This window comes from Musa acuminata, chromosome BXJ3-2, assembly GCF_036884655.1.
Source record: "Musa acuminata AAA Group cultivar baxijiao chromosome BXJ3-2, Cavendish_Baxijiao_AAA, whole genome shotgun sequence".
Taxonomy (NCBI): domain Eukaryota; kingdom Viridiplantae; phylum Streptophyta; class Magnoliopsida; order Zingiberales; family Musaceae; genus Musa; species Musa acuminata.
In genome coordinates, this window is record NC_088350.1 from 32,504,811 (window position 1) to 32,518,336 (window position 13,526).

General features: G+C 35.2%; 1 protein-coding gene across 1 annotated transcript; it reads right to left on the reverse strand.

Annotated features, from left to right (window-relative positions):
- Nucleotides 1-1,874: 1,874 nt before the first annotated feature.
- On the reverse strand, nt 1,875-4,536 carry LOC135630885 (probable pterin-4-alpha-carbinolamine dehydratase, chloroplastic). Its single transcript, XM_065138165.1, has 3 exons — nt 4,045-4,536; nt 3,466-3,658; nt 1,875-2,200 (listed from the first exon to the last, which is right to left on the reverse strand). Exons 1-3 carry the CDS (start codon nt 4,411-4,413, stop codon nt 2,109-2,111), a joined length of 654 nt encoding a protein of 217 aa, XP_064994237.1. The 5' UTR covers nt 4,414-4,536; the 3' UTR covers nt 1,875-2,108.
- Nucleotides 4,537-13,526: the final 8,990 nt, after the last annotated feature.

Sequence of the window (13,526 nt, forward strand, 5' to 3'; positions counted from 1 at the left end):
GATGCCAAACATCCAATAAGCACAACTTGTAATGGGGCAGGCTGATGAAGACATCAAACATCTTGAGTAAAAGGATGCATCAGAACAAGTTTATCCAAAAGGCTGAAGTTTTCAACTGAAACATCTGCCTCATCAAAAAACCTAATAATGGAGACAAGTTTTAAGCAGCTAACAGTTAACCTTCACCTGTCATCAGGACTGAGTCAATTAGGAAAATTAAAGAGTAGCCTTGTATTAAGAGAGGAACAATCATGGATATAACTTAGGCAAGAAGCAAGAAAAAGACTGCTACTTCATGTAACCATCACAAGGGGTCAAAGCACTTCTGTGACAGCTTCAAAAGCATGCAACACATACCTAACCAAAATTGTTCATGCATAGCATAAGTGACTAGAAGAGCACTTGAAAATTAACAATGAAAATATAGAAACTTGTGTGGATTTTTTTGTGTTGTAAAGTCCTAGTTTAATACTACTTTGAATATGGGAGAAGAATCAGGTTGATTTACAGGCTAGTAGGTTAAACATTTTGGATTAGTGATTCAATATAGGTCGGATCATGAAAAATGGTGTTTGAATTGATCTAATATTAGATAGAAGGCCAAGTAGGAAAGTCTACCTATGACACCATAGTAGGTTTAATTCTATACTATGTTTCGATTAGATGAGAATCGAATTGATTGATGAGGCTAAATGAGTCTATGATCATTAATTTAATATTGAATATTTTGTGTCAATTGTTTAGACCTATCAACAGGTCAGTTCTCCTATGGAGTTGGCCATGACTTGCAAACATAGATTCCATACCTTTCCTATAGATGGTTCAACTACTATTTTGAGTAACTTGAGTGACCAAGGAACATATTAGATTGAGGTGGAATATTCTTATAACCATTTCTTGCTGTCCAATTAGATTCTCAAATATGACTTCATAACTAAACTGGTAATATGTTTGCAATGTCATTAGCAAGCTTGTTCAGTAATAAACAAATTAAGCTTCTGGACAAATTTCCATCACCAATACTATGAATAATGCATTTTAAACATCTTTGGACAACAACTCATCTTTGACAGGTCCTCCTGTGCCCCACCAAACAATATGAAAATTTGCTCTCTTCCTTCTTTCCTAAGTCATAATTTTTAATCTATCCTTGTATACACAAATTAGATAGCTTTGTTCTGCTGATGTTGATTACTTCAATTTGATCAAGTACAATTCAAGTTACATCATTGAAAATATTACAAAGCCACGGAAAGTTGCACTCACATACCTCCTATATGATCTATGAAAATGTTGGACAAACTTCAAGAAGGTTGTGGCTAACAATTTGTTCAAATCATGTTCACAACAAAAATTACTATGGACTAATTGGCCTAACAACAGAGAATCTTATCACCGCTAATGATTGAATAAAACCTTAGAAGATGACTAGATCATTCTGCAAATGACCTTAACAAGCTAGAATTCCAACAAGTATTCATCTGTCTATGTAGCTATTCCAAGTGCCAAAATTATTCAACATTATACTTGCTGCTTACAATGAGTTGCAAAGTTGAATAATGTAAGAGTTAGACCATAGCAGTACCATGCAGAAACCAAAGAGAGACACTAAAGAGAAAGTTCCTTTAGTCATCCAAGAATTAATTCGCCATAAGAATACTAATCAATATGTTTTAAACAACATGCTAGCCAGTGATCAGAATAAGTTAATGCATAATTCTTCAGTGGAGATACCAAAAAAGTTGAGAAAAAAAAAAGAATTTCATTTTCTAGGCAGAGATGGTGGACAATGCACTTTACAATATTAATATTTCCTTGTTCTGTTTTCTGAGAATAAGGTAGCATCAACAACCAGTAACCTGTGATTCTGCTCATGATTCAACCATATCAAATTTCACAAAATAAAAATTATCATGCAACAGTTAACCGTCATTTACATTAGAAGCGGTATCATGAAAGATGCTGAAGCTTGAACTCAAGAATCTCATCAGAAACAGAGCAGCATCTTGAACAATAATAAGAATTGACACATCTTCCATCATTGGTTGCTGTTGTAGGAAAAATGTAATTGTCAAATACCCCTCAGAATATGATGACATATTCCATGATTATGCCCATATCCTCTTCTTTGGAAGAAGATCTAGTGTCTTGATCTGATCTATTCTAGCTGCTACAATAAAGTCATTCATACTCAAACCACCTGCAAGCAATATAGAGTCAATAAAGTTTGACTTGAGGAGTTAAAGAAAATAATTGCTTTCTTCGGGAATTATATTATCTTTTTATCTAACATCGGCAATGAACATGACAATCAAATAGCTGTGTAGGATAATCTAAAAATAACGCAATAGAGTTCGTGAGAGCATTGTTGGTCCTCTTAAACAGCAGTTAAGCCCTATCACCATTCATGCCTGCATTGTGCAGTAGCAGCCCTGACGAACGTCTCAACAATGCTGAAGGAAGAAGGGGAGGCCAGAGAAGAGGATATCAATCTAAAGGAGAACGACTACATAATCTATTTCGATGGTTTTACTTTTCCTTCAATTGGTTTTATTGAAGTGTGCAGAATAAAAATAAATGCATGCATGCAGAATCCAGATAACTAAAGGAATATGCAAATAGAATTATTTTCATTGGCAATTTAGTAAGAGTTGTCCCAATCATCATATGTGCACACTTCCAAAATGCAATTGTATTGTATTTTCAAAACAAACTTCCTGCCCAATATGACATATAGGTAGTAAAACCAAACTTAACCAAAAAACACAGTTCATGATGCCTGAAAATCGAACATATAGGGCAAAAGAAACAACTTTGCCTATTTCATATAAATAACCAAGTAACCAACTAATGAACTTGGATTACACCTACCAATTCATCATTATTCAGACTATGAAGGCCAATATTTACCAAGGATCAAGATTGAAGTTGCCAATTTTGATGATAGCAGTAAATTATGTAAAATTAACAACGGCAAACACTATCCAAAAATATAAAAAATTGAAAACTTTATGTCGTATGCAGCATATACTGCAACAGGCATCAAATTCAAATTTGATGATTGACATCTAGTAGCCATCCAATAAATTACTTGGAGAAAATTATATTAAATAAAATGATCAACGTAAACATACCCACAATTTCCAAGTGCATCTCAAGTTGTTGCTAACAAAACAAAAAAGAACGATGACAAAGTGGCAGTCTATATAAAGTGTGCTGTGTTAATTAGATAGACTAGCCAACACTACAAATGTTGCTAAACTACCAGAGGACAGTATAAAAAATTCTAGATGATCACTAGTGCGGCCTACAAATATATCCTAATACTTCAAAGTGCTGCATGCGTAATGCCAATTTATCAGCCAAGAATCAGATTCAATCACCTTTTCCAGTGGAACACGCAAGAAACCAACTAACAAGGAAATAGGACACCGAAATGCACAAAAGAGAATTTTGTATACCCACCTATTGAATTTGTCCAGAGTTCCGCTCTAACTTGATTGGGTTGTTCCAAATGAAGATTAGGGAAATGCCCTGCAGCTTCTGCAACGCCATAAATCCTAGTGATAAGCTGCACTCCACATCCATAATCTCTCACCTTCCATAGGCACTGGATTCTTTTCCCTCCATCACCATCCACTAGCCTCCAGCCAACCACCTGGTTAATCCAGATAAAATCTGAAGCATCCGGAGAAACGTAAAACAACTAACTTTAGGTAGGGTTAAGTGAAACAATCAAGATTTCTCAAGTGATGTGTCATGACACGGTGTGATGGAATAATTGACCTTAAAAGCTGAGTCCAAAGAAATCAGCTCTCGATTCTTAAATTGCCAATTTAGAGAGGGAAAAAAAATCATAGAATCACGATAAAATTGACTCAGAACAAGAGAAAGTTCCTTGGTATTCAAAGACAAATTCAAGGTTTGGATTGCTTTGCCCCATGGCTCTTCCACGCGGAGAGAGCCAAGGGAAAAAATTTTCTTGAAGATGAAACCTTTGTACTTCAAGATTGGAATTTCTCGGAGAGAGAATTCTCGAGTTACCTTCTTGAGGAGCTTCTCGGCGTCTTCAGTCGAGATTGGAGGCTGAGAGGAAGAGATGGGCTCGCAGCTCATCTGGGCGAGGGAGAGCGCGGATATGTTGGGGATTAAGATGCGGTGCATCGTGTCGGTGTTGCCGAGGACCTTCTCGCAGAAGTTGCTCTCGATCTCCTCCGGGAAAGGGTCGCGGGCGCCGAAGTCGCCGAGGAGGTCGGCACCCTGGGCGAGAAGGCGAAGGTGGCCGCGGCGCGTTCTCGAACTCCATGAAGCGCTATGGGAGGAAGATGGGAACGCGAGGGTAGCGCGGCCGTGGAGGAGAGAGTTGGCCGATGCGAGCGGCGGCGCGACGAAAGAGAAGGAAGCGGATGCCATTACTAACAGACGGCTACCGCTTATCGGATAGCTTTGGGGAAAATTTCTGACGTTGGGGTAGCGTTAGCGGAACGGACTCGATGCAAGTATCGTTACACGAACACAATACTGACAAGTGGCGAATCATAGCCACAGGATGACGCTTGCGGTCGCGTTAGGGGAAGGATTCAACGAAGCATAAAAGAACAAAAGCCAAAAAAGAGATGAATCATGGCCACAATTTCAAGTGGGCAAGCAAAATGCAAGTATGGAAATTGTTTGGTGAACAAAACTGCTAAGCACTGATAACGTATTCTTTAGATAAAACTGGAGAAGACGAAAGGGTTTTAATACGACACATTTTGATATCATCTACGTGGAATTTTAAGTTTGATGTGACTCGTAACACACGTGACGGGTAGCCACTCGTCATTCTCTCCGTACGAATGATATTATCACGGTACAATCATCCCGGAAAACTCGATGAAGTGTCGTGTGGTGTCGATTTGTGCAGGTCAGTTGACGTTCGCACCGAAGCTTAAGCTGACTGTCTAAGAAACCAACCGTAGTTAATTAACTCTATACAATCAACTCATCCTCGTAAGAATAAAAGCTAACATTCCTTGATCGGGATGGGTGGGAATACTCAACTCCCCCTAACTTCACTTAATATTGACTTGAACTTCGGAAGAGTCGAGTCGAGAAATCCCCATCCCGACCTCGATCTTTGTGTAGGAACTGATAACGAAGCAACATCAACTCGTCGAGAGAGAATCACACTTGGGAGACGATGCTTGGACCCAATCCAACCCGATGTCGACACGATCCGAGCATTCGCGTGGACACATTCGGGACTGGACCAAACCGTGTTGACACCTCAGCTACGACATAGTTCACCAACAGATTTAATATTATTATTATGATAGTTTTCGATTATACGATGTACGGAGGATTCGGAGCCGGCGTCGGAAAGTAATCAAGTTTCATGCAAGATTGTTTCCGGGGCTGTACTCAGTAATGTGCATTCAGACGATTCAAAAAGTTCTCATCAAAGTAAATCGTCAACCAAGCGATGTATCTTAGGTTTTTATAATGACTTTTGGTAAAAAAATCTATAATTTATGAGATAATTAAATGAAACCATCGAGTATTACTCAAACATGAAAATTGATCGAACAATCAAGTGTTATAGTTAACATGGTCGTGTGTCATATTAATTTGGCAAGATAGTTGGTTGATAAAGCGTCTGAATTAGTGTCAAATTGATGATAATATTACATTTGATTATCTATATGTTAGATTATCTCTATTATACCTTAACAAACGAAGGGTGTGGGAGGATATAACGTCATTCCAAGTGGATGATTCAACCATGTCACAGGTTCATTGTGTTAGAGATAAAGGATGTTTCATTATTGAATCATGCTTCATAGCAAATAATAGATGCTTTATTGTAGGGTTTCGACTGCGTTAACAAATAATATATGCTTATAGCCAAATTTGATCGTGTTAGGATATAATCAATGTTTTATGGCCATATTCGATTATGTTAGAAGACAATAAACACATCATGGTTCAACATCATCAAAAGACAATATGGATGCTTCATCACATCACGAGACAAATACTTTTTAGTAAAATTTAACTAAATTAGGAGATAATAAATCCTCTATGTCAAATTCAACTAAGTCATAACACAATATACGTAATATGTGAATGTAGATAATTCGGTAGACAATTCGGCATCATGCCATCAACATTCCAATGGACTAACACCACTATACCACGCCATCAACACTCCGATGTTGAATTGTTATGGATTTAACTAGTTTTACCTAAGTTACGAGGCACTTTTACTATTGAATCTCGGATTTTAATGATGAAATCAATTGATGAGTTTACGATCTAATCTATGTTTTGAGTAACATAGGACTAACTTCGATCAGAAAAGGTAAATTGATTAAAGTAGGAAGAATTGGATATTAGGCCGGAGTGGAAAATGTTAGGAGATTAAACATCGAGTCAAATGATCGATCGACATGCTAGTAGAAGGAATTCGTACCATGAGTTCGGGCATCGGGTCAAAGGATCATACATTACACCAAGGAGATCGAAAGTTACGGGAAGTCAATATGTCGATTGGGCAATACACTGAAGGAGAGGACGATGCGCCAAAAGATTGGACGAGGCGTCGGATGAACCAATGATATACTAGACAATATAGAATTCTAGTCTTGTAATAGGTTGTGTCTTAATTGGTCGTAGTTAGGTTATAATTGAGTTAGTTTTTTTGTGTAACCATGCTAACTCAATTCGGGGCCATTAAACCTGAGTTGGGACTATGTTGGGCTAAGTGGAACATTCATTCAGTGACCTAAGGTTAGATGGAACCACTTATGAGTTAGAAAAGTTAAGAGCACACTTTTCCAGGCTATCAGGTGATAGTACCGCCCACAGTCTCCCAGACTGTGTCAGGTGATGGTATTGCTAGTTTGGGTAGTTGTATTACCCAGTGTTAGTACTGCAGATGATAGTACTGCTCAACACAAGTGGTGGTACTACTAGGACCTAAGAAACTCGGGATGATATCTTTTTTAGCTCTATTTTTAAAGTCATTTGAGGTCTATAAATACCCTAGTTATTTATGCTTGGATGATCACGAAATTGAGTAGAAAAGGGGAAAAATATGCTTCTAGAGTATTGTAATCTCTCTAAAGTTAGTGAGTCTCTTCTTCCTAGAGTTAGAAGATTTCTAAGGGAGTAGTAAATTCTGATAAAGAGAGAGGCATAAAGGTTCTCCCTTGAGCCTATGAAAAAAAGAAAGAGTTATAAGTGTAGTTGATCTTCACCCATTGGAAATAAGATCGATAGTAAAAGTCAGTGACCTCAGGTGAAGAAGAATCATGAGTAGACGTAGGTCAGGACGATCGAACCACTATAAAATCTGAATTTTACTTTATGCTTTTCATTTACATTCCAAACTGATTTCTTACTCTCACTATACTCATTACGCTTTTGTACGTTTTTAAGTTAAACTTTTTTCTGATACAACTTTATTGAATAAAGTTTTCGAATAGACATAAATTTTATAAAAGCACTAATTCACCCCCCTAGTATCGATTTCAGTCCTAACATTTATGTGTTCATCTGTAAATGGCTAGTCTCCCCAAAATATCTTATGGTCCCTTAAGGACCTACAAAAGAGAAGACGGGTTAGAAAAATTGTTTAACTCGGGATACCATAAATAGATATTTCAACGAACACTTGATAGACAATACAAACTATAAATATAAACTTTACAAGCTCTACATGATCATATGATAAAAGGTCTAAGGCAGTCCACCGTAATAAAATTTCCATAAATGCCCACATGATACTATTGCGGAACAAGATAATAAAATAATCATAAACACTACCCCAAGGGCTCATCTAGCTATGTGTCACTTAAGTAGCTTTTGGATGCTGTGTTGGCTTATATTCTACACCGATCTACAGAGTTAAAAAACCCCTAAAATGATTATCGAATGACCTATTTGTAGGTAGTTTTGCCATGAGGACTTCACATAACTTATGTTTACAAAGCTATAGTGACCATAAAACCTAACCAAAATAAGATTGTTAAACCTACTACAAGCTCTCTATATGTTGTCCAAAGCATGAACAAAATTGAAAGACATGGACATATATGATTATTATATCGAGCACTTTGTTTATAGCTTTGTTTATGACATTCTCCCCACTTATTCCTTTAACATTCTCGTAGAAGCCTTTATGGATGCTATATCTCCTTGTCTTTGCTGAATCTTTAATCTTCTATATCAATTGTAATGCACCTCTTGGCTCCCAACTGTTGAGTAGTTAAACTTTGATCTATCAATACTGCTTCAACTCACTAATGATTCTGACTTTGGTGTGGAGTTAATTAAATTATTTTAATCTTTATTGGTTCATGCAGATCCCTCAAATGAAGTAAAATACAATCTTTATTGTGCGTCAATCTCTTAAGCATCTCATGTCACTTGAACTAGTTGAATGCATGTTGGAGTTAATGAGAAACTCATCAACATCAATCTTATGAAGTTCCCGAAATCTCCCACATTTGACTATCTTAATGAGAAACTCATCAACATCGATCTTATGAAGTTCTTTGGCTTCTACCCTTTGGCCTTATCTTAGTACTCAGAGTTTCCTTTTGCATTCTTTATCTCCTTAGTCTCTTTCATGATAATGCACTCTTCCTTTATAAGAGCAAGGGATCGATGACTCTATGGAAGTCTTACCTTTATGGTACTATGGCATTGCTATGCCCATAGCTTTACTATCCATCGTCTCATATCTGCATCCATTTCTTCGTGATCGGTAGGTTCACATTTATGACACTATGACAATCCTTTGGGTCTACCTCCATCCTAACTGACGTTTTATTTTGGGTAGTTAGGTCACTCTAGAATCATCATCACTTCCTCACCCTTTCGATCACCTGCTTTTACATTTTTATGGTCTTTGAGTAGTTTCCCTTAGTAAATAGAAAGGTAAATTATAACTCTCATGCATGATCTCCACCATCATGTTGCGAAGCTCACATTGATTTTATTCTCCTTTTTGTCTTTGGTAGCAAAGTTTACTCACTCGGCCTTGTTAACTAATTTATTAGACTCTTTTAAGCGAATATGATTTCTAAAGTAGTCCAACTCTCTAACGACTCCAATCATACCTCTATATAATCAAGTTTCCTCTATAGGACTCATTAATACTTGTATATGGAATCCCTCTCGATGGTACATAACTCCTCATATGCTATTGATTAAGGCTTTCATTCAATACATGCATGAAAGATATACCTCTCTAGCATCATGACATTCACTTATTGAATCTATAGTACTTCTTGTTGTCGTATTGTTCACCAAAGTGGAGCTTGTAATTGCTCTTGATCATACATTCGTATGATCAAGTCCTTTGCGAGACTTCTCTCGTGTGTGTCACATTGTCTCTGACTGTTCCACCATGATTTGCTGCACCATGTTGCCTTCTGGTGACATCTCCATTGCTAGTCATAGGTGTCTTGCAAACTAATCACATGAGTGATGACATATGTGACATAATACGTAGTCTTTTTGTTTATTATTATTATGACATTTTTTCACTTTATATTTTTTATTGTATATATATTATGATGTCTATAGATCTATGTAATAGGAATTGGATTATGAATAGATCACGATAATGAGACTGATTCACCTTCAAACATTGACCATAAATAATCCTAGTCATAGGTTACTCGATAGGGACATCAAGATAATTGGATAGACTAGTGTGCTATATACCCATCCATATAATGGAGGTAGCTGGTCTCATAGTTGCTCATGTGGAGACACTATGACTACAGTGTAGATACTCATTGGAGAATGAGTTCATTGATTGATCTGCTCATGGAATGTTGGATAGTCGGTGATATCTCATTATTAGATAGCGATTTCGTTATCCTAGTGGTCTATTTGGTTCTTAGACTTGAGACATAAAGGATGTCTTATGTGAGTACTTCACTATTTGATATCAGACTTATAGGTTTAAAAGTTTCAGATTTAATACAACCGGTCATTCAGAGTGGTAGCCGACCTTATAAGGGCTATTGAGTATCGATAGAGGATCATCCACTCTCGGTATCACGAGAGGAATATCCTGTGTGTTTTTGGTCAGATAAATCCTTTGTTAAGATTATTTGGATTGAGAGAAAAAGAGTTCTTGGGAGAATCCGATTAGAGCGAAATTCAAGGAGAAACAATATGAGCCTGATAGCAACATGCCTAGTATACGGTCTTTGGGATATTAGATGGACGAGGGACTATAGGTATATGATAACTAAGGATAGATAAGTCAAAAGGATTGGATTCAATTGTATCATCTCGGGACTACGGCGTAGTGGCATAGTACGTCCGTGGCCGATGAGTCGAGTGAATTATTGTGGAGATAATAATTCACTGAGCCAAAAGGAGTTCTGATAAGTATGACTTATAGCCAGCTTAGATATTGGGCCTAGAGGGTAGTACACATATGGTAGGCGTTGTGTCGAGTAGAGATTCAGATATGAAATATCTATCGGAGCCCCTATCTTATTGGATATCGAATAAGCCCATGAATTATTGGATCTCATAGATGATATCCATATTTTTATTAACTTGAGGAGTATTTTTTAAAAAATATGTAAAACAATCTCGTATTGCATCGATAATGAAAGTTAAATTTATAATATACTTTGAGATGACTAATCAAATTTTGTGACTATAAAATTATATCTTACGCCTTATGTTGTTAACTCAATTGCTCGATAACAAAAAGATATTTTGTGATGACACTTTCTTTATTTAAAAATGATAAATACTTTAGTAATTCTAAGTATGTTAAGATATAATGGTTATAAAAAATTTAAAAATAATAAATATTAATTGAGAACATAAGTACTATTTTAACAATTATTAATGTATGTATTAAGGGCTTATATATAATTTAATATGTTTAAAGTGTAAATTCTTAAAGAAGGCTTGTGAGCATTCCATAAAAGATATGATGATACATATTTAAGTAAAATTTTTTTACTTATGTAATTAAAGTTATTTATTTTTATTATCTTATTTATATTTATAAATATTTATCTTATTATTGAATATAATAATAAGATTATCTTAATAGAATAATTAGATTATATGAATCATTATCAATTTTTTTAGGAAAAAATAACAATATTATGCTATATCAAATGAAGTATAATATATAATCACTATAACTCACATAGTAGTCAAACTTAATATAGTATTATTTTATTTATTAGATTTATTAATTTATTTTCTAAATTCATGCACTAATAAAATACTTTTTAAAATTTTAAAAATCTAATTAGGTAAAATTATTTTTAAAATAAATTAATGAGCTAAGTGGGAGAATGCTAAATTTTGTACCTCCATTAAATTTGGATAAGATATATTAAGAAGTTTAATTTAATTCTAATTGAAATTAATAACCAATTGAAAGAAAGTTTATATCTTAGGAAATTTAGAAAGATAATCTTAATGGGAGAAACTTTCTTAATTATTTTTCTTTAGATCCTCTATTTTAGTCTATATAATAATAGGACCTCATAAAGTTCGAATAATCACATTAAAATTTTTTTCTCTTATCTTTTTTGATAGATCGCTAGTTTATCGATAATAGTGATCATATCGGAGGAGTACATCTTTCCTATAATAGGAAGAGAGGAGTCTAACTTTTCTAGAGGTCTACTAGTTTTTTGACCATACTGAAAGTATCGATAATGATATCTAAAGGTACGAGATCTATCCTGACATCAAATTTTAATCTTATCATTAAAGTTTTTTACATTGTAGTTTAATCTAATAGTGTCACGATATAGTTATCAAAGAGCTTTGATATGATACATAAAGTAATAATACTATTTGATATGGTCATTTTTTCTCATTAATTTGACATGACAAAATTGATCTATTGAAATTGACCTAACTTGACCCATTTACTGTGTTGTTGCATCAAACAGATGTAAATTCTTCTTAGGAGTATGATAAAAAATCATAAATCGAAAGCAGAAGATGGTTTGTTTTAGTCTATTCATGCAAAAGATAATACTAGGGATGTGATTAAGAAAACCACACTTACTGTGGTATTCGTTTGTTCATTGAGGAGGATGTCAAAAGCTTGTAAGAAATTTAATATCTTAAGAACAAAGATATGCTTAGAAAGGCTACTTTGTAAGAAATTCAAAAGCTTGTAAGAAATTTAATATTTATTTAATATCTTAAGAACAAAGATATGCTTAGAAATGCTACTTTGTAAGAAATTTAATATATAACATAATCTTTGTTTTAGGTTTTAATTGCTATTACTTGTTTTTAAAATTGGTTAATTAGTGAACATTCATTGTTTTTTTTTTTCTTGGGCGGATACATTGGACACGAGAGATGTGTTGATCGGGATGAGTGTTTCAGATAGTTTCTTATTTTAGGAGGACATAACATATGCAAAAGGGATGCATTGGTCTTATTAGGTATTTCAAATATTTTTTATTTTGGATGAATATATTATGTACAAACGTGATGCATGTGTTGGGCCCTCGGGGTTTTTTTTGTCTTAGGCGGATGTATCACATGCAAATGAATGCATTAGTCATATGAAACACTCTTTTTCTTATAGTACACATATTTTAATCATATTAGATTTTTTAATATTCTTTTATCTTAAGTAGATGTATTAAGTGTAAATAAAATATGTTGGTTGGGTTAGATGTTTCATATGAAAATTTGATTCTAAACATATATATCACACATAAAGGTTAAGTCATCTAAGATACTTCAAATATATATATATTTTTTTGTCAAAATTAGATGCATAACATATTAAGGAACATCTTATATGTCTTTTTCTAATTCTAGAAAACCATATTAGAAATGCATAAAAAAAATATGTATCACGCTTACCCCTTTTTGCTTCCATGTTGGATGTGACCTTTCACCAGAAGACAAACAATTAGGCCCACTCATTCCCAGTCAATGCCATCCTAGTATACTCTCACAAGTAGAACTTTCTCGTGGTCGTCTGACTCATGCCTCGTCAATACCAAATCCGATCACAGTTAGAAAACTACATGATTTGTCTCAGTTCCAGTAGACTTGGATGGATGCCTTCAGTTTATTATTATTATTATTATTATTATTATTATTATTATTAGAAGAATCATGCAGAACTTTTGGCTGGATATGAGTGGATAAGACTAGGAGTAGAAACATACCCTACGACGGCACCGCTAGATAATAAATGCTGTGGAGATTTAATTGGCTCTCAGCCTCATCGAACTACTTGGTTCCCCCTTTCTTCCATTTGTCACTCGGAAAGCAGCAGCGGATCGGTGAAACGATCCATACATGGCATGCATCATTCTTCCGTTTAGAGGATGTATTGTGTATCATTGTAGGAAAACCTATTCGTTTAGGAAACATACTATGGTCCATTGGGCCGGGCTTTGAGGCCCAACAGCCTAAAGCGTCACCCCTAACTCCGTTGGAGACGTCATAGCGCAGACGCCACCCACGGCGGGTATATATAAGTAACAGGATTGCGATCCCTCACT